We start from the raw sequence: 25,734 nt of genomic DNA, 5'->3' as shown, positions 1-25,734 counted from the left end.
CAACAACTCTCTCAGTGAAGAACTTTCTCCTCACCTCCAGCCTAAACTTCCCCTGGCACAGCTTGAGACTGTGTCCTCCTGTTCTGGTGCTGCTTGCTAGAGAGAAGAGACCAACCCCCACCTGGCTACAGTCTCCCTTCAGGCAGAGAGCAATGAGGTCACCCCGGAGCCTCCTCTTCTCCAGGCTAAGCAGCCCCAGCTCCCTCAGCCTCTCCTCACAGGGCTGTGCTCCAGACCCCTCCCCACCCTTGCTGCCCTTCTCTGGACACCTTCCAGTGTCTTGATGTCCTTCTTAAACTGATGGCCCCAGAACTGGACACAGGACTCAAGGTGTGGCCTAACCAGTGCAGAGTACAGATTTCCCCTTAGTGAGTCCATGCTGGCTGCTCTTGAGGACCCTCTTTTCTTTCAGGTGCTTAGGGATGGCCTCCAGCACAAGCTGCTCCATCACCTTTCCAGGGGTGGAGGTGAGGCTGACCGCTCTGTAAGTTGCCTGAGTCTTCCTTCTTGCCCTTTCTGAAGGCTGCAGTGGCATTGTCCCTCTGCCACCCCTCAGGCACCTCCCCTCTTCTCTGTGAGCTTTCAAACATGGAGAGAGGCACAGCACACTCAGCAGCTCCCTCAGCACTCGTGGGGGCACCCACCAGGGCCCATGGAGCTGTGTGGTTTCACTCCCTCCAAGCCATCTCAAACCCAGTGGCCAGTGCAGAGCCTTCCTCCCCCCAGTTCTGCTGTCACCCCCAGTGTCTGGGATTCCTAAGGGCTGGTCTGAGCAGTTAAGGCTGAGGCAGTGAAGCCCTTCAGGAATTCCACCATCTCTGCATCCTCTGCCCCAGGGCTTCCCCCTCCCTGTGCACTGGATCTGCTTTCCCCCTGCTCTTCCTTTTGCTGTTGATGGGTTTCAAGAAGTCCTTCTTGGTGCCTCTCACTTCCCTAGCCAGGTTTAGCTCCAAGATGAGGGCAAGGGTTTGAAACTGGAGCAGGGGAGATTTAGGTTGGGCATTAGGAGGAAGTTCTGCACCATGAGGGTGGTGAGACCCTGGAACAGGCTGCCCAGGGAGGTGGTGGAAGCCCCAACCCTGGAGACATTCAAGGTCAAACTTGCTGTGTCCCTGGGCAGCCTGCTCCAGCTGGAGCTGTCCCTGCTGCCTGCAGGGGGTTGGACAAGAGGCCCTTGGAGGATCCCTTCCAGCCCAACGCAATCTTGGCTCTGTGAGTAACAGCTTGAGCTGCTCACTGTTTAACCAGAGGGTGTAAAGGTGTCACCAAGAGCTCCAGCACCTCAGCAGGTAGGGAACATCCACCCTGAGAGCACAGGCTGGAGGGGTTGATCATTCAAGTCTCCACTGCAGAGTTTCAGTGCAATTTCTGACTCCTTACTGCACACCTAAGGGTGCCCCTTGCTGCACCATGAGCTGCTGACAGCTGATGGAAGTTGTCCCAAGCCAGGAGGGACCACTGAACCTAAACCTTCTTTTGCACAGCCGACCTCCTGCAGCAGATGGCCTTGCCTTGGCTCACAAGGCATGCAGGCAGGTGAACCCACACAGTGTGAGAGGAAATCACTTGCTGCTGGCCACCCAGTTTGCCCCAGGAGACCACCCAGGGCTGGGCAGGGCCAGCTGATCCCTGCCTGCCTGCAGGGAGCTCTTCTGTGTGCAGGGCCAGTGCCCAGGGTGAGGAGCACTGCACCCAGCGTGGCCCACACCCTGCCCCTGCATCCTGAGGAGCTGTGCTCCACTGCAGGCAGCTGGTGGCACTGGCAGGACCACCTCAGTGCTAGGCAGGGCTCTGGTCCCATCACAGGAGCAGGGTCCAGGTCTTCCTGGGCGCTGGAGGCGTCCCACAGCTGGAGCTTGCTCCTGCTAGCTGGGGAGCCTGCAGGAGCCAAGCCCCCGCACAAAGCCCTCCCGTTGCAAGGGCCTGGCTCCACAGCCGGCGCCGCTGGCCGTGGGCAGGCTGCGGGGCTGGGTCCCCGTGCCGGGGGCCGTGCGGGGCCGCGCAGGGCTGCCTGGCGCCGCCGCTGCCCCGCCGTGCCCGTGCCCGTCTCCTTGGTGACCGCACATGCCAGCAGCCCCAGACAAAAGCTCTCCTGGCACATAATGGGAACAGAAGGGAGTGCTGGGCGGCAGCAGCCAGCCCTGGGGGAGCTGCTTTCCGAGCCCTGGCCCTAGGGCTCAGCCCCAGCTCTTGCCAGGACTGCAGGCAATGCCCATCCCCAGACCGGGTGGCGGCTTCAGGGCTGTGCCCACGCACACTGCAGGCATGTCCCTGGGCACCCTCCTGCAGTGTGGCAGCTCTGGTGGGGCTGCACATGGCTGGGGACTCCCAGGTGTCTTGTTTGCCTTTCTGTTCTTTTACTCTCTGGGTGTAAATGGCCCCACAGGAGCTGCTGCGAGCAGCCCAGGGCTCTTCCTGCCTGCTTCGTGTGAGGCTGCAGTGGGTTGCTGGTGGTGCCCATGCCTGTGCCATGCCCTGACTCGAATCATGTGAGGCACAAGGCTACCTGTGTGACCAGGATGGGGCTTGGGGCTTACTGAGAATTTCTTCCTCATCTCCACTCTCAATCTGCCCTTTCCCAGCTCAGAGCCATTGTTCCTCATCCTGCCACTCCCAGCCCTTGTCCAGAGTCCCTCCCCAGCTCTCCTGGAGCCCTTCAGGCACTGGAAGGCTGCTCTGAGGTCTGCCTGGAGCCTTCTCCTCTCCAGGATGAGCAGCCCCAATCCTCCCAGCCTGTCCCCACAGGGGAGGTTCTGCAGCCCTCTGATCATCTTTGTAGCCTCCCCTGGACCCTCTCCAGCAGCTCCAGGTCCTTCTTGTGCTGGGGCCCCCAGAGCTGGAGGCAGTGCTGCAGGTGGGCTCTGGGCAGAGCAGAGCAGAGGGGCAGAATCCCCTCCCTGTGCTGCTGCTCTCCCTGCCCTGGATGCAGCCCAGCACAGGGCTGGCTCTGGGCTGCCAGGGACCATCACTGGCTCCTGGGGAGTTTGTCACCAGCTGACACCCCCAAGGCCTTCTCCTTGAGCCATTCTCTGCCCAGACTGCATGTGTCTGTGGGATTGCCCCAGCACAGCCCTAGGGCAGCGTGGGGCTGTCTCGGGCCTGTGCTGTCACCTCTCCAGCAGTGGTTTTGGGGTTCCCCCAGCAGCCTGCTCCTGCCTCACTGCCTCAGGATCACATGGAGCCTGCGTGCTTGGGAGAGGTGCACGTCCCAGGGGGCTGTGGACACACACTGGGACAAGCAGGACCAAGCCATGCTTCCCCAGGCCCCTCCTGCACCCCTCCTGCTGCTGCTGCAGGCTCAGGAGCAGGCTGGGAGGTGCTGCTGGGCTGCAGCAGGGAGGGAAGCAGTGGGAAGCGGAGCGGAAGGAGCCGAGCCCGACGTGGAGGAGAGATGTGCCTGGAGCTGAGTGGGGCCTGGCCTCCAGGCTTCCCACCCCACACCACTTGCCCTGCCACACTGTGGGTTTGAGAGACCTCCCACAAGGGGGGAAGCAGCTCCCAGCACCCAGGACCATGGACCCAGGTGGCAAAAGCTGCAGAGAGACAAAGGATTTGGCCCAAGCCAACCTTCTGAAGATGAACAGGGCGAGGGGCAAGGTCCTGCACCTGGGCTGGGGCAGTCCCAAGCACAGCTCCAGGCTGGGTGGGCTGAGAGCAGCCCTGCAGAGAAGGACTTGGGGGTGCTGGTGGATGAGGAGCTTGATGTCAGCTGGCAGCCCAGAGCCAGCCCTGTGCTGGGCTGCATCAGAAGCATGGCAGCAGGTCAGGGGAAGGGATTCTGCCCCTCTGCTCTGCTCAGCTCAGACCCCACCTGCAGCACTGCCTCCAGCTCTGGAGCCTCCAGCACAAGAAGGACCTGGAGCTGCTGGAGAGGGTCCAGAGGAGGCCACAGAGATGATCAGAGGCTGGAGAGAACCTCCCCTGTGGGGACAGGCTGGGAGGGTTGGGGCTGTTCAGCCTGGGGAAGAGAAGGCTCCAGGCAGACCTCAGAGCAGCCTTCCAGTACCTGAAGGGCTCCAGGAGAGCTGGGGAGGGACTCTGGACAAGGGCTGGGAGTGGCAGGATGAGGAACAATGGCTTTGAGCTGGGAGAGAGGAGACTGAGACTGGAGATGAGGAAGAAATTGTTGAGAGTGAGGCTGGGGAGACTCTGGCACAGGCTGCCCAGGGAGGCTGTGGCTGTCCCCTGCCTGGAGGTGTTCAAGGCCAGGCTGGATGAGGCCTTGAGCAGCCTGGGCTGGTGTGAGGTGTCCCTGCCCATGGCAGGGGGTTGGACTTGGTTGATCTTCAAGGTCCTTCCAACCCATTCAGTGCTTGAGCCCTTCCCCCACCTCTGCCTGCATCCACCGCACAGGGTTAGGGCTGCCTGAGCATCCCCTCCCCAGGCAGCATCCCTGCATGGGGCTGTGTGGGCTGCCTGGCCGTGGGGGTCCTGGCCATGGGGTGCTGCAGCAGCAGGCTCGCAGCCCCCCAGCCCTGCTCTGCAGGCCCTTCCCCTGCTGTGCTGCCTTGCCAGCACCAGCCCCCTGAATGCTCCATTTGAAGCTAATTCCGGCTGAAATCTGCTTTGCTTTCCGACGCTGCTGCTTTAAATTGGCGAGATTGACCTTGCAGCGGGAGGTGACATGCAGATGCACATCAGCAGCCCGGCAGGGCGGGCGGCGGGGGCCGGGGGGCGCGGAGCCGCCTCGGGGACAGGCCAACTATTTTATGAGTAATTTAATATCTGGAACACAGACTTTGCATTCCCAGAGATCTGCTGGGGAAAGAAAGAGCCTTTCTGCAGCCCCGCCAAGGCTGCTCCTCGCAAGGAGGCAGAGCAGAAGAGAAAGGGCTGGGACTTAACCCCTTGGTGGCCGGTGCGGAGCAGAGCCGGTGCGGAGCAGAGCCGGTGTGGGGCAGAGCTGCTGTGGGGCAGAGCTGGTGTGGGGTAGAGCCAGTGCAAAGCAGGGCTAGTGTGGGTCAGAGCAGGTGCAGGGCAGAGCCGGTGTGGGGCAGAGCCGGTGTGGGGCAGAGCCAGTGTGGGGCAGAGCTGGTGTGGAGCAGAGCTGGTGTGGGGCAGAGCTGGTGTGGGTCAGAGCCGGTGCGGGGCAGAGCTGGTGTGGGGCAGGAGCCAGTGTGGGGCAGAGCCGGTGCAAAGCAGGGCTGGTGTGGGTCAGAGCTGGTGCGGGGCAGAGCTGGTGTGGGGCAGAGCCGGTGTGGGACAGAGCCGATGTGGAGCAGAGCCGGTGCGGGGCAGGGCCAGTGTGGGGCAGAGCTGGTGTGGGGCAGAGCTGGTGTGGGTCAGAGCCGGTGTGGGTCAGAGCTGGTGTGGGGCAGAGCCAGTGTGGGGCAGAGCTGGTGTGGGGCAGAGCTGGTGTGGGTCAGAGCCGGTGTGGGTCAGAGCTGGTGTGGGGCAGAGCTGGTGTGGGTCAGAGCCAGTGTGGGGCAGAGCCAGTGCAAAGCAGGGCTGGTGTGGGGCAGAGCCGGTGTGGGGCAGAGCCGGTGTGGGGCAGGGCCGGTGCAAAGCAGGGCTGGTGTGGGTCAGAGCTGGTGTGGGTCAGAGCCGGTGTGGGTCAGAGCTGGTGTGGGGCAGAGCTGGTGTGGGGCAGGGCCGGTGTGGGGCAGAGCGGGTGTGGGACAGAGTTGGTGCAAAGCAGGGCCGGTGTGGGTCAGAGCCGGTGTGGGGCAGAGTTGGTGTGGGTCAGAGCTGGTGTGGGGCAGAGCTGGTGCAAAGCAGGGCCGGTGTGGGTCAGAGCCGGTGTGGGGCAGAGTTGGTGTGGGGCAGAGCTGGTGCGGGGCAGGAGCCAGTGTGGGGCAGGGCCGGTGTGGGTCAGAGCCGGTGTGGGTCAGAGCCTGTGTGGGGCAGAGCCGGTGCGGGGCAGAGCCGGTGTGGGGCAGAGTTGGTGTGGGGCAGGGCCGGTGTGGGGCAGGAGCCGGTGTGGGGCAGAGCCGGTGTGGGGCAGGGCCGGTGTGGGTCAGAGCCGGTGTGGGGCAGAGCCGGTGCGGGGCAGGAGCCGGTGTGGGTCAGAGCCGGTGTGGGTCAGAGCCGGTGCGGGGCAGAGCCGGTGCGGGGCAGGGCCGGTGTGGGTCAGAGCCTGTGTGGGGCAGAGCCGGTGCGGGGCAGGAGCCAGTGTGGGTCAGAGCCGGTGTGGGTCAGAGCTGGTGTGGGGCAGGAGCCAGTGTGGGGCAGAGCCGGTGCGGGGCAGGGCCGGTGTGAGTCAGAGCCGGTGTGGGTCAGAGCCGGTGCGGGGCAGGGCTGGTGTGGGTCAGAGCCGGTGTGGGGCAGACCCGGTGCGGGGCAGGGCCGGTGCGGGGCAGGGCTGGTGTGGGGCAGGAGCCAGTGTGGGTCAGAGCCGGTGTGGGTCAGAGCTGGTGCGGGGCAGAGCCGGTGTGGGGCAGCGCCAGTGCAGGGCAGAGCCGGTGCGGGGCAGAGCCGGTGCGGGTCAGAGCCGGTGTGGGGCAGAGCCGGTGCGGGGCAGGGCCGGTGTGGGTCAGAGCCGGTGCGGGGCAGGAGCCAGTGTGGGTCAGAGCCGGTGCGGGGCAGGGCCGGTGCGGGGCAGAGCCGGTGCGGGGCAGGGCCGGTGCGGGGCAGGGCCGGTGTGGGTCAGAGCCGGTGCGGGGCAGACCCGGTGCGGGGCAGGGCCGGTGCGGGGCAGAGCTGGTGCGGGGCAGGAGCCAGTGTGGGGCAGGGCCGGTGCGGGGCAGGAGCCAGTGTGGGGCAGGGCCGGTGCGGGGCAGAGCTGGTGCGGGGCAGGGCTGGTGCGGGGCAGGGCCGGTGCGGGGCAGAGCCGGTGTGGGTCAGAGCCGGTGTGGGGCAGGGCTGGTGTGGGTCAGAGCCGGTGCGGGGCAGAGCTGGTGCGGGGCAGGGCTGGTGCGGGGCAGGAGCCAGTGAGGGGCAGGGCCGGTGCGGGGCAGAGCCGGTGTGGGTCAGATCTGGTGCGGGGCAGAGCCGGTGCGGGGCAGGGCTGGTGCGGGGCAGATCTGGTGCGGGGCAGAGCCGGTGCGGGGCAGATCTGGTGCGGGGCAGAGCCGGTGCGGGGCAGGGCTGGTGCGGGGCAGATCTGGTGCGGGGCAGAGCCGGTGCGGGGCAGATCTGGTGCGGGGCAGAGCCGGTGCGGGGCAGGGCCAGTGCGGGGCAGGGCCGGTGTGGGGCAGGGCCGGTGCGGGGCAGATCCGGTGCGGGGCAGGGCCAGTGCGGGGCAGGGCCGGTGCGGGGCAGATCTGGTGCGGGGCAGAGCCGGTGCGGGGCAGGGCCGGTGCGGGGCAGGGCCGGTGTGGGGCAGGGCCAGTGCGGGGCAGAGCCGGTGCGGGGCAGGGCCGGTGCGGGGCAGGAGCCAGTGCGGGGCAGATCTGGTGCGGGGCAGAGCCGGTGCGGGGCAGGGCCAGTGCGGGGCAGGGCTGGTGCGGGGCAGGGCCAGTGCGGGGCAGGGCCGGTGCGGGGCAGAGCTGGTGCGGGGCAGGAGGCAGTGCGGGGCAGAGCCGGTGCGGGGCAGAGCCGGTGCGGGTCAGAGCCGGTGCGGGGCAGAGCCAGTGCGGGGCAGAGCCGGTGCGGGGCAGAGCCGGTGCGGGGCAGAGCTGGTGCGGGGCAGGAGCCAGTGTGGGGCAGAGCCGGTGCGGGGCAGGAGCCAGTGTGGGGCAGGGCCGGTGCGGGGCAGAGCTGGTGTGGGGCAGAGCCGGTATGGGGCAGACCCGGGGCAGGGCCGGTGCGGGGCAGGGCCGGTGCGGGGCAGAGCTGGTGCGGGGCAGGGCCGGTGCGGGGCAGAGCCGGTGTGGGGCAGAGCCGGTGTGGGGCAGACCCGGTGCGGGTCAGAGCCGGTGCGGGGCAGAGCCGGTGCGGGGCAGGGCTGGTGTGGGGCAGAGCTGGTGCGGGGCAGAGCTGGTGTGGGGCAGAGCCGGTGTGGGGCAGACCCGGTGCGGGTCAGAGCTGGTGCTGGGCAGGGCCGGTGCGGGGCAGGGCTGGTGCGGGGCAGACCCGGTGCGGGGCAGAGCCGGTGTGGGTCAGAGCTGGTGCTGGGCAGGGCCGGTGCGGGGCAGGGCCGGTGTGGGGCAGGAGCCAGTGTGGGTCAGAGCCGGTGCGGGGCAGGGCCGGTGCGGGTCAGACCCGGTGCGGGGCAGGGCCGGTGCGGAGGGCCCGGGGAAGGCAGGAGTTCCCTGCCAGCTCCCCTGGCAGTCACACCAGGCTGCACTGCTCCCAGCAAGGGGCAGCACCCTGCTCCTCGCCGTTCGGACTCGAAGCTAAGGCTGGGTGGGGATGGGGGAAGCGAGCTCCTGAGAAGCCCTGAGGTGAGCGCTGCGTGGGAGGCGGTGTCTGAACTCCCCTCCCGGGCTCAGGTTGTGACCGGCCCCAGCCTCCCGTGGAGCCCAGGGGATCCACACGGGGAGCTCCTGCCCTGCAGACAGTGAGGCAGCTGTGTGTGGCCTCAGCCTCCCCCTGAGCCGAGCTGCTCCTGCTGTGTCCCACTGCTGTCTGCAGCCCTCACAGCAAGCACCGGCTGGAGCCCTGCCCCAGGAGTCACAGAGTCACAGAATCCACAAGACCTCAAAGATCACCAAGTCCAAGCTGGCACCACAGACCTCATGGCCAGACCATGGCACCAAGGGCCACATCCAATCCCCTCTGGAACACCTCCAGGGACGGTGACTCCGCCACCTCCCTGGGCAGCTCATTCCAGTGGCCAGCAACTCTCTCTGTGAAGAACTTTCTCCTCACCTCCAGCCTAAACCTCCCCTGGTGCAGCTTGAGACTGTGTCCTCTTGTTCTGGGGCTGGGTGCCTGGGAGAAGAGCCCAACCCCCACCTGGCTCCAACCTCCCTTCAGGGAGTTGCAGACAGTAGCCTCTGCCCAGAGCACACCAGCATGGTGGCACAGCACTGCCTCTGGAGAGGGTTTCCCATACCCCTCCTGGTGAGGGTTTGGAGGAGAGGAAGGAAAGAAGAGCACTGGAAAATGCAACATCTCACTGCAGAGCCTTGCCCAAGAGCAGAGGAGAACCTGGCAGCAGCGACTCTGCCTTGGAGCTGTGGGGCTGAAGGCAAGGAGATGCTCACAGGCAGTGCAGGAGAGAGCTCCTGGCAGTGGAAGTGTCTCTGTGCCCAGGACCAATGGCAGGAGCCACATGGGAGGACGGCTGCAGGCCAGGCCTGCATGGGAGGCTGCTCTGGCTGGGCAGCCTGGCTGTGGCTGGGAGATGTTGCCAGCAAGGACTGAGGCCACCCAAGGAGGGTTTAGGAAGGGCTGCTCCTGGGTAGCAGATCCCCCAGTGCCTGGGCTCAGTGAAACAGGCAAAGACCTTTGCATGGTGGTGTTGGACCAGAGCATGGGACCACAGCCCTGGCTCAAGATTGCCAACCATGGATGGGCACTCAGTGTTCTCCAGCACACCAGGTCCTGCCAGAGGCCTGCTGGCACCTGGCCTGGGGCTTTGGGCAAGGAGAAAACCTCCAACCCCCAGCAAGAGGGAATCAGAGAATCGTAGAATTGATTGGGTTGGAAAAGGCCTCTGAGATCACCCAGCCCAACATCAACCCAGCCCCACCATGGCCACTACACCATGGCCCAGGTGCCATGGCCACAGCTCTCTGGAACACCTCCAGGGATGGGGACTCCCCCAGCTCCCTGGGCAGCCTCTGCCAATGTTTGTGTCCCAGGAAGGGTTTTTGTTTTCATAGCATCACAGAGTCACGGAATGTCAGGGGCTGGAAGCTCATCCAGCTCAAAAGCTCATCCAGCCCAAGCCCTGCCAGGGCAGGGTCACCCAGAGCAGCTCACACAGGAACACAGCCAGGAGGGGGTTGAATATCTCCAGAGGAGACTCCACAGCCCCCCTGGGCAGCCTGCTCCAGGCTCTGTCACCCTCCCAGGGAATAAATTCTCCCTCCTGTTCCCATGGCACTTCCTCTGCCTCAGCTTCCACCACTGCCCCTTGGCTGGCATTGGGCATCCCCCAGCAGAGCCTGGCTCCAGCCTCTGGGCACTGCCCCTGCACAGCTTCATCCCCAGCAAGGAGCTCACCCTCAGGCTCCTCCTCTCCAAGCTGCAGAGCCCTCAGCTCCCTCAGGCTCTCCTCATGAGGAAGATCTTCCACAGCCTGCAGCAGCTCTGTGGCTCTGTGCTGGACTCTCTCCAGCAGGTCCCTGAGGTCCTTCTTGAGCTGAGGGCTCAGAACTGGACACAAGATTCCAGCTGTGGCCTCAGCAGGGCAGAGCAGAGGGGGAGGAGAAGCTCTCTGACCTCCTCAGCACAGCCGTTCTGATCCAGCCCAGGCTGCCCTTGGCCTTCTTGGCCACCAGAGCTCATTGTTGGCTCAGGGGCATCCTGCTGTGCACCAGGACCCCCAGGGCCTTTTTCCCTTCGCTGCTCTCCAACAGCTCAGTCCCCAGCCTGTCCTGCTCCCTGGGGTTGTTCTTTCCCAGGTGCAAGACTCTCCCCTTGCCCTTGCTGAACTTCATTCAACTTCTCCCTTCCCCCTCGGTCCCATCAGCTTCTTGCACCTCAGTGGGTTTGCTGCAGCTGAGCTTTGGACCAAACCAGTGCCTGGCTGCAGGGAGTCCCCGGCCTCTGGACCTCTCCTCCAGCTGCTTTCCAGCGTCACATCTTCAGTGGGTAGGGGATGGGGCAGGGTGACCTGGGGACATGGCTGAGCTCCTGGTTACTTCTCAGCTCCTCTCAGCTCAGGGTCCATGGAGCCTTCAGCACTGAGAGACCAAAGTGCCCCACGGCTGCCCCCTGGTAAAACACAGCCCTGAGAGTGGAGCAACCTCAGAACACCACTGCCCTCGGCTTCCTCCAGGGCAGCTGCTGAGCATCTGCTGGCCTCTGGGCACATCCCAGGCCGTGGTGCAGCCCTGGCTCCACGGAAGGGTCACAGCACCACCTGCTGAAGCTCCAGGGCTTGCTCTGGCTTGGCCGTGAGGAAGTGCCTGAGGTGCTTGGCCTGTGTAGAATCACAGAACTCTCAGGGCTGGAAAGGACCTCAAGGATCATCCAGTTCCAACCCCCCTGCCATGGCTAAAGCCATCAGGGCACCAAGAGGCTGCTGGAGGAGAGCCCTCAGCTCACAGCAGTTCAGGTGAGCCCCAGCTGCAGCCATGGCTGGGTAGGGGCTGGGGACTGTCACAGCTGCAGGCTGCTGCCTGGGGACATTCCAGAGACTGACAGCAGGAAACAGAATCATAGATCACAGAAGTGCCAGGGCTGGAAGGGACCCCAAGGCTCAGCCAGCTCCAACCCCCTGCCATGGGCAGGGACACCTCACACCACAGCAGGTTGCTCACAGCCACCTCCAGCCTGGCTGCAAACACCTCCAGGCAGGAGGCTTCCACCACCTCCCTGGGCAGCCTGTGCCAGGCTCTCACCACCCTCCTGGGGAACAACTTCTTCCTCACAGCCAATCTCAATCTCCCCACTTCTAGTTGTGCTCCATCCCCCCCCAGTCCTATCCCTCCCTGACATCCTCAGAAGTCCCTCCCCAGCTTTCTTGGAGCCCCCTGCAGATCCTGGAAGGTCACAATGAGGTCTCCTGGGAGCCTTCTCCTCTCCAGCCTGCACAACCCCAACTCTCTCAGGCTGTGCTCACAGCAGAGCAGCTCCAGCCCTCTGCTCCTCCTCCTGGCCCTTCTCTGGACACCTTCCAGCACCTCCAGAGCCTTCCTGGCACAGAGGCTCCAGAACTGGCCCCAGAGCTGCAGGGGAGGTCTCAGCAGAGTGGAGCAGAGGGGCAGAATCCCCTCCCTGGCCCTGCTGGCCACACTTCTCTTGCTGCAGCCCAGGCTCTGCTTGGCTCTCTGGGCTGCAAGTGCTCCCTGCTGGCTCCTGCTGAGCTTCTCCTCCTCCAGCACCCCCAAAGCTGTTTCTCCAGGGCTGCTCTCTGGGCAGTCCCTGCTCAGCCTGCAGCCATGCCTGGGATTGCCCTGAGCCAGCTGCAGGACCTTGCCCTTGGTTTTGTTATGTCAGCTGCAGGAGAGGCAGACAGCTGTCAGCCCATGGAGCTAACACCTCAGGTGTCATTGCTGCCCATGGGAGCAGGCAATGCCCTGGGCACCTCTTTTCTGGCTGCAGAAGCACAGTGAGCTGCACTTCAGACAGGTTGATACCCACCCTGCCCTCTGACTCTCTCCAGGGACAGCCAAGGCCCTAGAAGCTCTCTGGGCTGTGCTGGTGTGAGGTCTGACATTGGTGTGAAAAATAAACCCACTCCAGAGGAGTCCTGACAAAGGCCTTTTCAGGAGTCCAGAATGATTGCACCAATTACTCAGGCAGGCAGAAAGCTTCAATTTCCCTCCCCCAGCTGCCCAGCTCCTCCCTGCAAAGCTGCCTCCTGCCCCCTGCCTGTCCTATTGTGTGGGGTTAGTCCCTGCCAGAGGAAGGGCTTCACATTTGTCTCCATTAGATGTCAGCAGGGTCCTGCCAGCTCATTTCTCCAGCCTGTCAGGGCTCTCTGCGTGGCAGCCCTGTCCTGCAGTGCCTCCCCTGCTCCTTGGTTTGGTCTCCCTTGCAGACAGGATGAGAGCTAAGGCCAATGGGATGTGGTGCAACGAGGCCCAGTGCTGGGTCCTGCCCCTTGGCCACAGCAACCCCTGGCAGCGCTCTGGGCTGGGGGCACAGTGGCTGCAAACTGCCCTGTGCTGATCTACAGCTGTCTGAAGGTGAGGCAGCAGGGCCCAGTTTGCCAAGAGGGGCACCAGCAGCCTGGCCTGGGTCAGCAATGCTGTGGCCAGCAGGAGCAGGACAGGGATCATGCCCCTGGACTGGGCGCTGGGGAGGCTGCACCTGGAGTCCTGGGCTCAGTTTTGGGGCCCTCAGTCCAAGAAGGACATTGAGAGGCTGGAGCAGGGCCAGAGAAGGGCAATGAAGCTGGGGCAGGGTCTGGAAAACAGGGCTGGGGAGGAGCAGCTGAGGAGCCTGGGGTTGTTTTGTCTGGGGAAGAGGAGGCTGAGGAGAGGCTTCATTGCTCTCTACAGCTCCCTGAGAGGAGGCTGGACAGGGACAACAGGACAAGAACAGGACAAGAAATGGCCTCAGGTTGCACCAAGGGAGGTTCAGGTTGGATGTTAGAATTTCTTCCCAGCAAGGGTTCCCAGGCACTGGCCCAGGCTGCCCAGGGAGGTGGTGGAGTCCCCAGCCCTGGAGGTGTTTAAGAGTTGTGTCGGTGTGGAGCTGAGGGATGTGGTTCAGTCAAGGACTTGTTAGTGTTGGGTAATGCTTGGACTCCACCTGAAGGTCTTCCTCGGTCTAGGAAATTCTGTGGCTGTGCCTCTGCTGCCCAGGCTCTGTTCTGGGGCTCAGGCCCTTGCCCTGCCCTTGCCCTGCCCCTGCCCTGCTGCCCTGCTGCCCTGATTTTCTCTGGGGTGCTGTGTCTGCAGCTGGGAGGTGGCAGGAGCCATGCAGCTGCCCTTGAAGAGGGCTCAGAGCTCCTGCCCCGGAGGGTATGGGTGCAGCAGCAGACATCTCTGTCCCCCCTTCTGATGGGGACAGGGGCTGGCTGCACCCCCAGGGACAGGGGTTTTGCAAGGGGGAGGACAGAGGTGCTGAGGACAAGCCACTGCCCCAGGGTGGCAAAAGGCAGCACCAGCCCTGCCCGGTGCCTCCTCCCAGGGCTGAGCCTCACCCCCGACCCCGCCGCCCGCTGCCTGCCGGCTTTGTCCGTGCCGCCGGCGGCACAAGGCTGCTCCGGCGGGCGAGGAGAGCCCTGCCCCAGCCGCCAGTGCCACCTGCCGGCAATGAGCCTGGCAGGAGCCGGAGCGCTCGGGCCGGGCCGCTCGCCGTCTGCCCCGGGGCAGGGAGCCCTGTGCCGCCCAGACCGGACGCCCAAGCAGACCCTGCGATGATGCCCAGTCCGTGTCTGCACCCCCGGCCCAAGCCCCCTGATCCTCATCCCCTTCATTCAGCCCCTTTTAAATCCCGGACCTCCCTCCCCCCGGCCTCCCAAGCTCTCCTCTCCCGTGCCCTGAGCACCCTGGCTTACCCCCCCGGGGACTTCACATCCTGCAGCTGCCATGAGTGGGCTGGGGGCTGCAGGCAGCCCACCCGGGTACAGTGCTGGATTGTCACCTCCCCCGGGGACAGGAACATCCTCGGGGGGTCCTCAGCTCCTGTCATAGAATCATGGAATGGTGGGGGCGGGGAGGGGCCTCCAGAGATCATTGAGTGCAACCCCCCTGCCAGAGCAGGGTCACCCAGGGCAGGGCACCCAGGAGCACATCCAGGAGGCTCCTGAAAGTCCCAGAGAAGGAGGCAAAGCCTGGGCAGGAAGAAAGCAGCAGCACAGGAAGCTGTTTAATGTGCAGGACCAGCAGCAGCGCGCTCAGGGCACCCAGCCCGCAGCAGTCCTTGCCGGGGCACTGCTCAGCCCCACGGGAGCTAACCAGCAGCAGGAGGGCTTCAGAGGGACTCCCGCAGGGCACTAAGCATCGGGGAAGATGAGGAAGCCGGTGAAGATGCTGTCAGAGCCTTCCATCCCCACCAGGGAGTTCTCCTCAGTGGGCTCCAGCCAGACAGATTCATTGTGTGCCAGCTTGAGCACCACGCCGCCCGTGGTGACCTGGTAGCTGCCCTGCACGTAGTCGCAGAAGGTCACCACCTTCTCACCGCTGCTGCCAGCCTGGCCCTTCTTCAGGCTGAGGCAGAGGTTGCCCCTGGAGGTGACGTGGTAGGTGAAGTAGTAGATGCCCGGGAGGCGGCAGGTGAAGCGCCCGGAGCGGCTCTCGTAGTGGCCCTGCTCGTTGGCCAGGACGCGGCTGAAGCGCACAGCCTGCCCCTGCCGCGGGTAGGACGTCAGCCACCTGGCGGCGCAGAAGGCTGACTTCAGGGTGGCCTCGTAGTCGCCGTGGTCCCCCGGGAGGCCAGGGGGTCCCCTGGGACCAGGCAGTCCCCTTTGCCCCGGGGCGCCCCTGTGCCCGGCCTCCCCGGGGGACCCTGGCAGTCCTGGGTCTCCCTGCTCACCCCTGTCTGCTTTGCTCTCCACCTGCCCAGGGAGACCTGGAAAGCAAGAGGAAGAGTCCCTGTGGGCAGAGTCGAGCTCCACAGGTCTGTGGAGAGGGCACTGGGATGGGAAACACCAGAACCTGCCCTGGGGGGCAGGTCAGCAGAGACCCCTGCCCACCCATTGCTCTCATGCCTCCTCCCTCCCCAGGTCCCTTGGGGTCTGTGGTCTGCCTGGCCCCTTCTGTCCCCAGGCATCACCACTGCCTGGTAAGGCCCCAAAGGGACTGGCAGGCCTGGGGTTGCCTTCTCAGGGCCGTGCCTGGCACTGCCTTTCCCTGCTCCTGGTGTTCCCAAGACAGTCCCCACCTGCAGCCTGCTCCTTACCTGGCTCTCCCTTGGGGCCATTCTCTCCATCTCTGCCGTTGCTGCCAGGCAGCCCTGGTGTCCCAGGGATGCCCGGGATGGTGCCATAGGTCTCACAGAGGTTGGCACCTGCAAGCTGCCCTGCAGCCAGGCAGAGCAGCGGCAGCCACACAGCCTGCATCTGCTGGAGCACAGAAGGGTGGTGAGGGGCTGGGGCGGGGGGGGGATGGGAAGGGCACTGGAGGCTCTGGAGGTGGTGGTCAGAAGCACATCTGGGTGAGAGCCACAGGGAGGGAAAGCATCCTGCTGCAGAGCCACATGCCCTGTGCTGCTGGCCCCGGGGGCATGGCAGCCTGTGCCAGACTCCTCTCACTCTTAGGTTCCCAGTTTGCAAAAGCTCAGAGCTTCAGCCCCATCAGGAGCTGGGGAGAGGTTAGCCTGTCCCAGGGCCCTGATGTCCAGCCTGACCATGCTCCTGCCATGGACATGGGCTGCAGGTCCCTACTGCTCCCTCAGAGTTCTGCATCCCACCTTAGGAGCACACCTGCAGGGTAAAAGCCTCCCCCAGGCTTCATCACCTGCAAGGACATAGCTCTTGCTTCCCACCAGCACGTCTGAGGGACAGCTTCAGTCCTTGCAGCTGGCAAAGACATCCCCAAAGCTGCCCTCCTGACCCCTCTGGGCTCCCCTCGTGTCCTGCCACACATCCCAGGAGCGTTCCTGTACCTAACCAGACGCCCTGGGAGAGCCACCTGAGCTTCCAGTCCCTGGGCTCCCATCTTCCCCCTGCCCTCCCTGCACCCCCAGCTCCTGGTGCAGCTGTGGGCACTTGGGGGCTGCAGCTGGATGTCAGATAGCCCCAGCTGCATTCTCTGGCCCCAGGTGGAGTTGCCCAGCACTGGAATGCTGCTGTCAGCCAGAAAAGAGCTGGGTGAGTTGGATCCTCCAGCCACAGCAGCTTGGACGTGGCAGGGACCAGGACCAGCCTACAGGCTCCCAGCCCATGCCCAGGCAGATGGCAAAAGATCTCAGGGCAGCAGAGCACTCCCAGGGCACCTTTCAGACTGCCCAGTCCCTGATCACCCCTCGGGGCATTTGCCATCTCCCCCTCCCCCCAAGCCGGTGGAGAAGGAGAGGTCAGGATCCCCTCAGGGCTCTCCACCTCCCCAGCCTCCTTTCTCTGCTGTGTGCCAGCTGCTGCTGGGCTCCCCATGTGGCCTGCCTGCCACAGGGAGCTGAGCCTCAGCCTTGCCAAGGCCTTGCCCTTACCTTGAGCTTCTCCTTGCAAGGAGGGCAGATGGAGCAGGAGCCAGCAGCCTCCTGCGTGGAAATGCCCTTGAGGAGAAGCAGAAGTTTGCTGGAAGGGCTGTTGTGAAAGGGCCTGGGCCACATCCCCTTTCTCCTCTTTAGCTCTTGCCCTTTCTTCAGGGTCACTTTCATATCCACCAGGCAGTCTGTCAGCTCAGCAGACTGTGCCACCCCTGTGCAGCCCTGCCCTGGGGAGCAGAGTGGTGTCTGCTGTGCCCTGCAGGCTCCCTGGCATCTCCTCAGCTGTGCTTGCTTTGGGGAACCCTGCTGGGGGCTCCAGACAAGAGCTCCAGGCAGGTCCCCTCAGGAGTGCAGAAGTGTGCATGCACTTAGCACCCCTCAGGCTTCCTCACACAGGCACAGCTCTGCTGGGAGGTACCAGCAGGCCCAGAGGATGCTACAGGGTCTCAGCATCCAGCACCCTGAATGCATCCCCCCAGGCTCTCCTATCTCTGGTGGGTGGGAAGTGGTTTCACCCTCGGGTAAGAGCATTTCCAGTCATAGAATCGTAGAGGCAATAAGGTTGGAAAAGACCTCAGAGAAGTCCAAGCTGTCACCCAGCACCTCCTGACAACTAACCCAGGGCTCCAAGTGCCACATCCAATCCCCTCTTGAACACCTCCAGGGATGGGGACTCCTCTTTGAGGTCTCTTCCAGCCTTAGTGATACTGTGATACTGTGATACCTCCCTGGGCAGCACATCCCAGTGGCCAACAACTCTCTCAGTGAAGAACTTTCTCCTCACCTCCAGCCTGAACCTCCCCTGGCACAACTTGAGACTGTGTCCTCCTGTTCTGGTGCTGGCTGCCTGGGAGAACAGACCAACCCCCATCTGGCTCCAACCTCCCTGCAGGGAGTTGCAGAGAGCAAGAAGGTCTCCCCTGAGCCTCCTCTTCTGCAGGCTAAGCAACCCCAGCTCCCTCAGCCTCTCCTCCCAGGGCTGTGCTCCAGACCCTCTCTGGACACCTTCAAGTCTCTCAATGTCCTTCTGAAACTGAGGGGCCCAGAACTGGACACAGGACTCAAGTCCTGCTTTCTGCTGATGCCCTACAGAGGTGGAGCACAGGGTGGGTGACCTCCTTTGCCAGGGGGCAATCACAGATGGTTTGGGGTGGAAGGGACCTTTAAAGGTCATCCAGTCCAGCCTGAAAACTGTAAGCCACCAGGAAGAGTCTCCACAGTCTCTTGGTGGTCTCTGTGGCTCCTTCAGTCTGGCTGAGGGCTCTTGCCCTGCCCTGGCCCTGGTGCTTGTCCTGTGGCAGCCTGTGCTTGTCCCAGCCACTGGAGCCTGGCTGTCAGCTCTGCTCTGTGAGCTGGGGCCCTCTGCAGCTGACCTGCATCTAGCTGGAGGGGAAGGAGGGTATCAAGGTGTCTGATGGAGGAGCCTTAGCTTCCCCTAGGTGAGGGCTGTGTGTGTGGAACTGCCCCCTCCCTGCAGTCAGTGCAGCTGGGGCCCATCCCCCTCCCCAGCAAAGCCAGGGCTGGCAGTGGTGTGTGGTGCTCACTGATGGTGAGAGTGAGCCACTGGGGGCTTGGGGACATCCTGATGACACACAGATGTGCAGAGGTGCACTTCCTTCCCCTCCCCCCCCAACCCCCAATCTCCATCCATCCCTCCCTCCCTCCACCCACCCATCCCTCCATCCACACATGGGAAGGAGCACACCAGGCCAGGTGCAGAGGGGAAGGCTTTATTGACACTTTCCACAGCCAGGTCATGGCAAAGGAGCTGCTGCAAGCCTGCTCCAGGACACCTGAATGCCCCAGGTGGGAAGCAGAGAGAGGCAGGGACATCTCTGACTCTGGCAGCAGAAGGTTATCAGGGTGGATGAACATGGCAGTGCCAGCAGAGCCCTGGGGGCTTGGCACCATCACTCTGGGCACAGCTACATCCAGAGGTGCCAGTGCCCCTGGTCAGTGGCTGCCCCTTCCCAGTGCCAGGTCAGGAGGTGGTGTCTGGCAGAGGTGGCTGCCCCCACGCTGGGGCTTCCCCCACGGCGGCGAGGCCTGGAGCATCCTCGGGGGGGTGAGCAGCAGTGTCAGCAGGGCAGGGGCAGCGTGCTGGGGGGGGCTCTGGGGGGGGGTCTAGTCTGGGAAGAGCAGGAACCCCGAGAAGATGCTGTCAGAGTAGCTGGTGCCCACCATGCCGTCGTAGTCGTTGACCGCCAGCCAGACCTGGCTGCCCGCGGCCAGGCGCAGCAGGGCGCCGCCGGAGCTGACCTGCAGCGCGTTGCTCTTGTGGTCGCAGAAGCTGGCAGCCTTCCTCTCGCCCCTGTGCAGGCTCACACACAGGTTGGCTGTCAGGGAGGCGTGGAAGACAAAGTAGTAGAGGCCGGGGAGCCTGCAGGTGAAGGTGCCCGTGGTGGTGTTGTAGTCGTGGTTGGTGTTGGTGAGGACCTGGCTGAAGACCACGGGGAGGTTCCTCGGGGGGTGCTCCCTGCTCTGCCTCTTCACTGAAAAGGCTGACAGCAGCTTCTGCTTGTAGCTGCCTGGCAAGCCTGGTGCCCCTGGTGCTCCCAAAAAGCCAGGTGCTCCAGGGGGACCCTGCAAGCCCATGGGGCCTGGCTGGCCTGGCAAGCCAGGGCTGCCTGGTTCTCCTTTCGTGCCCTTGAGCCCTTGCATTGCAGGGACACCTGTGGGGCAGGGGGGAGTGAAAAGGAGTCAGTGGCAGGATGTGAGCAGAGGCTCCTCCAGCCCCTTCCCTCAGGCAGGAGGTGGTGGTTGCCTCTCTCCAGCCTCCTCTGCTGCTGCCCTTGCACAGAGGATGCTCTGCAGAGCTGCAGACCGAGGTGGAGCAGCCCCAGGGGGCTCAGTGGCCTCCCCTCAGCAGCCTGCACCCTTCCTCCCCTTGCTCACTCACCTGGCTCGCCTTTGGCTCCCTTCAGTCCATCCCTGCCATCCTTGCCTGGCATCCCTGGCAGGCCTGGCAGGCCTGGAATCCCATAGCAGCTGTGGGGGGCATCTCCTGCCACAGTGGACCCCAGACTCAGGAGCAGAAGGACAAGGGCCAGATGGAGCTGCTCCCAGGGGCTCTGCCCCATTTTGGTGCTCTGAAAGGCAAAGCAAGTGTTGGGGTAGGAGCCACAGCAGAGTGGCTTCCAGACCATGGGGCAGAGGAGGCTCCATGCTGTGGGGCTGGCTGCACCAGGAGCACCAGGCTGCCATGGCTGTGCCCTCAGAGTCCCCCCACACCAGCTGCCAGGTGCAGAGACAGGCTCTGGGCTCATCATCACCCCCAGGGCAGCCTCTGATGGCACAGGGAGGGTTGGACCTCCTGTCTGGATGCAGTACCCACGGCCAGCCCAAAGCTCTCCTGGCCTGGTGTCCCAAACCTGCTGCAGATGCTGCTGCAGCCCACTGCACCATGCCGTGCTGCAGCTGCCTGCACCCAGCTGATCTCACCCCTGCTCCAGCAGTGTCCTGACTTCCCTGGCTCTGCCTACCAGGATCCAGTCCCCAGAAGCTGGGGATCACCCAGGACAGTGCCTGGCCCCAGGGGCTGGGTCTTCTCCCAGCAAGGACAAGTCTGCATCCCCCTCAATGTGTGCAGCCTGGCAGTGCCTCTGCTTATCTCTTCTCCCCTCCACAGCCCAGCACTGTGCCACGCTGCTGGACCCCACACCCCATGCAGCCTCCCCAAAGACAAGGACCCTGCAGCACCTCTTACCTTGGCTGGGGAGCAGGGCTTGGAGCTCTGCACTGCTGAGCCCTCTGGGTGCTGTGGGCTCTGCCTGCTGGCACAGTACCACAGAGGTGACTCTGTGACACCCTCCCAGGGGAAGCTGTGGAGTTAGGAAAGGGCCCTTGGGGACCCAGAAGCCCCAGCTGGCCCCCAGCCCTGTTTCACATCCTCCTGCCTGGTTGTTTTCTCTGAGCCAGCACTTTCCTGGCTGCCCAGCAGGACCTGTGCTTGTGCTTGTGCAGCAGCAGGGCCTGGAAGGACAGAGGTGAGATGAGCCTCTGCCAGGACATGTGCCACAAACCCTCCAGCCACAGTGGGGACTTAACCCTCCTCTAATCTCCTGCCTTCACCCACCCTGAAGCGGGCAGAGCATCGCAGTGGCTCCATGGAGCTGGAGGTGTGCAGTGAAGAGGCCACTGCCTGGCTCTGGTGGGAGATGCTGCTCCCCTAGGCCATGGCACTGAGGCACATTTCTCCCTGAGCTTTCTCCCCTCACACTGGTTGTGTCCTCTGCACCTTGCCCTGTGCTCTGCCAGCTCTGCTGGGTGCTGGACTTGCTGAGGTGCCAGCAGCCCTGGGCAGGGTGTTGCTCCTTGCCCATGGCCTGGCCTCCTCCACGCGAGTCTGGGGATGGAGACATCTGACTGCCTCCGAGGAGCAGTCTCAGGGTATGGCACCTGCATGGCTTCCCTGATGCTTTCTGGCTGCCTGAGACCAGTCTGGGCAGGTGCCCAGCCTAGCCTGGTGCCCACTAGCCTCACTCCAAGCCAAAGAGGAAGAGCATCACCTCACAACTCCACCACCAGCAGCAGCAGTCACCCTGATGGCCCTGGCCCTTCCTGCCTGAGGCTGGAGGACCACAGCTGCCTTTCAGCTTCCTGGCAGAGCCTGGGCACCAGCAGAGGACCTGGTGGGGGAGGTGCATCATCTGCTGCCCACAGAGGACAGCTGCCTTGGGACTTCTCAGAGAAAGGACTCACACAGGCTTGCCTCAGAGGTTTCCCATTCCTCCCTCTAAGTCCCAGCTCTGCTTGCACACTCAGCTCCCTCAGGTCCTTCTGCCTCTGCTGGGGTCTGTGCTTGGCCGAGGGCAAGCTGGGGTCAGTGCTGTCCCTGGGCAGCATGGGAAGAGGCCCAGGACATCAATGGTTTGGGAAAGACACAAGAACAGGAGAGAAAACCCAGGCAGCTGTTGTGATAGGAGAGTTTATTCACACTGATGGGGAGGCAGCGGTGGCCTGGCACCAGCAAGGGTTTTGCAGGGGCTGGGGCAGCAGAAGCAGTGGCACACAGTGAGGTCCTGCTAGGAGAGAAGGGTCAGAGCTGGGCAGTGGCCCCCAGTGGCTGCCCAGCGGGAGAAAGGGCTGCTGGGGCCAGCTGTCCTCTGCCTGCAGGACGGAGCAGGCAGGCTCAGCACGGAGGCAACTGCTAGAAGGGCTCTCACTGGTGTGGGGGTGACCCACAGCCTGGTCACTTTGTGACCCTGGTGGAAACACAGGACCCGCGGGGTGGCTCAGTTTGGGACCGTCCCTGTTTGCTGTGGTGCTGCCCCACCCCACAGGGCCAGAGGGGGCAAAGCTGCAGGCACAGACTGAGACGCTCCGGAGCTAAGCGGGGCCGAGCCGAGGGCGCCTCAGACCAGCTGCGGGGACAGCAGGAAGCCGCTGAAGACGCTGTCGGCCTCGGAGCCGCTGTAGATGGCGCTCCGGGCCGGGTCGGTGCTGATGGAGATGCGGTCGCCCGCGGCCAGGCTGAGCACGGCGCTGCCGGAGTTGACCTGCCGCAGGCTGCGGCTGTTGTCGTCGCAGAAGCTGGCCACGGGCTCCCCGTTCTTGGTGATGCTCAGGCACAGGTCCCCGACCGACACCACCTGGCAGGCGAAGTAGTAGATGCCGGGGACGCGGCAGGTGAACTCCCCGCTGCGGGGGCTGTAGTGGCTCTCCTCGTTGGTGATGATGTGGTCGAACACCACCGTCCTGCCCCCGCCCGGGGGGGACCTCCGGGAGGCGGAGAAGGCAGGCCGCGGGTGATCCATGGCGTCGCCGGCTTGCCCCTTCAAGCCTGCCAGCCCCCTTGGCCCTGGCGCCCCGGGGGAGCCGGGCAGCCCCGGCAAGCCCTTCACCCCCGGCTGGCCAGGGGCCCCCGGCTCGCCTGCATCCCCTTTGGGGCCGCGGGCGCCTGTGCTGTGCACTGATTTCCCTGGGGAGAGGTGGAACAGAGTCACAGAACCGTTCAGCTGGGAAAAGACCTTCAAGACCACCGAGTCCAACCACCAGCCCTGCACTAAGCCACGTCCATAAGCACCTCACCTACACTGCTTCTAAACACCCCCGGGCACGGGCACCCCCCCCCCCCCCCCCCCCCCCCACCCCGGGCAGCCTGGGACAGTGCTGACAACCCTTTCAGTGACACTGTCTGATGTCCCTCCTAAACCTCCCCTGGGGCACCCTGAGGCCATTCCCTCCGGCCCTGTCCCTTGATACTTGGGAGAGGAGAGCAGCACCCGTGCCAGCCTGCCCCCGGGGAGCTGTGCAGAGACACAAGGCTCTCCCTCAGCCTGGGTCTGCCCTGCTCAGGAGGAGAGTTCCCTGCACGTCTGGCCCCTCCTGAGCTGCTTTCCCAGCCCCTGGTGCTCCCACCAGGAGGCCACCTGCAGCACACATCCCTGGCTCCCCCTTACCTGGCTCTCCCACATCACCCTTCAGGCCTGGCCTCCCGTCCAGGCCAGGGGCTCCGGGGAGCCCATCCTTGCCGTCCGGTGCGCGACAGAGGCCGTCCTGCAGCAGCACCGTGCCCAGCGCCGCTGCCAGGGTGCCGGTCACCAGCCACAGCCTGGGCTGCATCCTGCCTCCCTGCAAGCACGGGGCTGAGGGAGGTGGGGATGGAGGCAGGCAGGCAGCAGGCACCCGGCTGCACCTTGGCACAGCCATACCAGGTGCTGCCAGCAGCTGCCGGCACAGATCTGCCACGGCACCAGGTGCTGCCCGGCAGAGGTGGCTGCACACCACAGCTGGTGCTGAAAGTGGCTGCATGGAAGGACTCTGAGGCTCTTTCCTTGTGTGATCTGAAATCATTGATGGCACAGAAGCTCTCTGGCATGTGCCCACAGCCAGGCTGTGGCTGGAAGGCCAGGCCAGGGAGCACAGCACAAAGCCTTTGGGCATGTCCTGGGCACACGTCAGGGGTGTGCAGAGAGTGCTGCTTCCAGCACTGGGGCAGCAAGCAGTGGTGCAGAGAGCACAAGTGGGTAAGGGATGCAGAACACCAGGGAAGGGACAAACAGGGCTGGGATCCCCAGGCAGAAGGGATTCAGCTCCTCAGCACAGGCAAGATACCTCCTAAGCACACAGACCTGGCCCAAAAGCTGAGGTGCTCAGCTCAGGCCAAGCCTGCAGAGCCCAGGGATGCCCACAGCCACTTGGTGCAAGGACAGATTCCTGCAGCCTCCTCCCTCCTACCCCACATCTTCTCCCTCTTTTCCTGCTTATGGAGGGGGCAAGTGAAGAAAGGAAGGGGACAGGGAACAAGGACTGGAGAGCAGGGGCAGAGGAGCTGTGTCCCCAGCGATTTGGGTGACTTACCTCCTCACTGGGGCTGGAGACTGAGCAGGCTGAGCAGCAGCTGCTTGCTGGAAGCTCTTCCCTGGGTGCAGGGAGGAAGAGGAGCAGGGTGGGGGTGGGGATGTGCTCACAGGCACCAGGCTTTGCCTGGCTGGGGAAATGCCAGACTTCATATTTCACTTTCTCTTCACTCTCTTCCCCTTTGCCTGGTTGGGTAAGTGCCAGCTTTCGCTTTCTCTTCACTCCCTCTTCCCTTTTCCATGCCTGACCTTGGCTGTGCTGGTCTCAGGGAAGAGCTGGCTCAGCACACGTGCAGGCCCAGGCTGACTCAGCAGCATGGTCCCTGCAGCAGGGGTGCTGTGCCTGGGCACACAGCAATGCCAGGGTGCAGGGTGCCACAGCTCTGCCACTGCAGGAGGGGACAGCTGGCACGGCCATCCAAGGGCCCAGATGCCATGGACCTGCTCTGGGCTGCCACTGGTGCCCAGTGCTGGCATCGCTGCTGCTGGGGGCTGAGCCCTCCAGATGCCCACCTTGGCTCTGCAGCTGGCAGGGCTCCAGCAAAGGCATTGCCAGCGCCTGGGTGGCTCAGCAGGGCCTCACGAAGCCTTGGTGAACATCTTCCCACTGCCCTCACCCCAGCCCTGTGGGGACCTTGTCTGCAGCAGAGCAGCGCAGCAGAGGGTCTCCGGCACTGTGGTTGCTCCCAGTGCCCCTGAGGGGCTGTGCCTTGCCCCAGCCAGAGCTGGGCAACCCCAGGAGCTGAGCACAGCCTCAGCCAGACCTGCAAGAACATCCCACCGGGGAGCCCAGGGAGGGTGCCCAGGGAGGGTGCCCAGGGATGGTGCCCAGGGACGGTGCCCAGGGATGGTGCCCAGGGAGGGTGCCCAGGGACGGTGCCCAGGGAGGGTGCCCAGGGAGGGTGCCCAGGGACAGTGCCCAGGAACAGTGTCCAGGGATGGTGCCCAGGGACAGTGCCCAGGGATGGCGCCCAGGGACAGTGCCCAGGGACGGTGCCCAGGGAGGGTGCCCAGGGATGGAGAGTCTGGGGATGGAGACATCTGACTGCCTCCGAGGAGCAGTCTCAGGGTATGGCACCTGCATGGCTTCCCTGATGCTTTCTGGCTGCCTGAGACCAGTCTGGGCAGGTGCCCAGCCTAGCCTGGTGCCCACTAGCCTCACTCCAAGCCAAAGAGGAAGAGCATCACCTCACAACTCCACCAGCAGCAGCAGCAGTCACCCTGATGGCCCTGGCCCTTCCTGCCTGAGGCTGGAGGACCACAGCTGCCTTTCAGCTTCCTGGCAGAGCCTGGGCACCAGCAGAGGACCTGGTGGGGGAGGTGCATCATCTGCTGCCCACAGAGGACAGCTGCCTTGGGACTTCTCAGAGAAAGGACTCACACAGGCTTGCCTCAGAGGTTTCCCATTCCTCCCTCTAAGCCCCAGCTCTGCTTGCACACTCAGCTCCCTCAGGTCCTTCTGCCTCTGCTGGGGTCTGTGCTTGGCTGAGGGCAAGCTGGGGTCAGTGCTGTCCCTGGGCAGCATGGGAAGAGGCCCAGGACATCAATGGTTTGGGAAAGACACAAGAACAGGAGAGAAAACCCAGGCAGCTGTTGTGATAGGAGAGTTTATTCACACTGATGGGGAGGCAGCGGTGGCCTGGCACCAGCAAGGGCTTTGCAGGGGCTGGGGCAGCAGAAGCAGTGGCACACAGTGAGGTCCTGCTAGGAGAGAAGGGTCAGAGCTGGGCAGTGGCCCCCAGTGGCTGCCCAGCAGGAGAAAGGGCTGCTGGGGCCAGCTGTCCTCTGCCTGCAGGACGGAGCAGGCAGGCTCAGCACGGAGGCAACTGCTAGAAGGGCTCTCACTGGTGTGGGGGTGACCCACAGCCTGGTCACTTTGTGACCCTGGTGGAAACAC

General features: G+C 64.1%; 3 protein-coding genes across 3 annotated transcripts; all 3 read right to left on the bottom strand.

The window, feature by feature from the left end:
• Nucleotides 1-14,329: 14,329 nt before the first annotated feature.
• C1QB (complement C1q B chain) lies at nucleotides 14,330-15,448 on the bottom strand. The gene is made up of 2 exons (XM_009897427.2): nucleotides 15,289-15,448; nucleotides 14,330-14,958 (listed from the first exon to the last, which is right to left on the bottom strand). The coding sequence occupies exons 1-2, from the start codon at nucleotides 15,446-15,448 to the stop codon at nucleotides 14,384-14,386; spliced, it is 735 nt and encodes a 244-aa protein (XP_009895729.2). The 3' UTR covers nucleotides 14,330-14,383.
• Nucleotides 15,449-18,660: 3,212 nt separating this feature from the next.
• On the bottom strand, nucleotides 18,661-20,318 carry LOC128898835 (complement C1q subcomponent subunit C-like). The gene is made up of 3 exons (XM_054175851.1): nucleotides 20,243-20,318; nucleotides 19,436-19,625; nucleotides 18,661-19,208 (listed from the first exon to the last, which is right to left on the bottom strand). The coding sequence occupies exons 2-3, from the start codon at nucleotides 19,614-19,616 to the stop codon at nucleotides 18,661-18,663; spliced, it is 729 nt and encodes a 242-aa protein (XP_054031826.1). The 5' UTR covers nucleotides 19,617-19,625; nucleotides 20,243-20,318.
• A 1,513-nt stretch (nucleotides 20,319-21,831) lies between these two features.
• Nucleotides 21,832-23,937, bottom strand: LOC128898836 (complement C1q subcomponent subunit A-like). The gene is made up of 3 exons (XM_054175852.1): nucleotides 23,839-23,937; nucleotides 22,938-23,109; nucleotides 21,832-22,456 (listed from the first exon to the last, which is right to left on the bottom strand). Exons 2-3 carry the CDS (start codon nucleotides 23,098-23,100, stop codon nucleotides 21,891-21,893), a joined length of 729 nt encoding a protein of 242 aa, XP_054031827.1. The 5' UTR covers nucleotides 23,101-23,109; nucleotides 23,839-23,937; the 3' UTR covers nucleotides 21,832-21,890.
• Between the last annotated feature and the right edge of the window lie 1,797 nt (nucleotides 23,938-25,734).

This window comes from Dryobates pubescens, chromosome 33, assembly GCF_014839835.1.
Source record: "Dryobates pubescens isolate bDryPub1 chromosome 33, bDryPub1.pri, whole genome shotgun sequence".
Classification (NCBI taxonomy): Eukaryota; Metazoa; Chordata; class Aves; order Piciformes; family Picidae; genus Dryobates; species Dryobates pubescens.
This window is presented reverse-complemented; position numbering and strand designations above follow the sequence as displayed.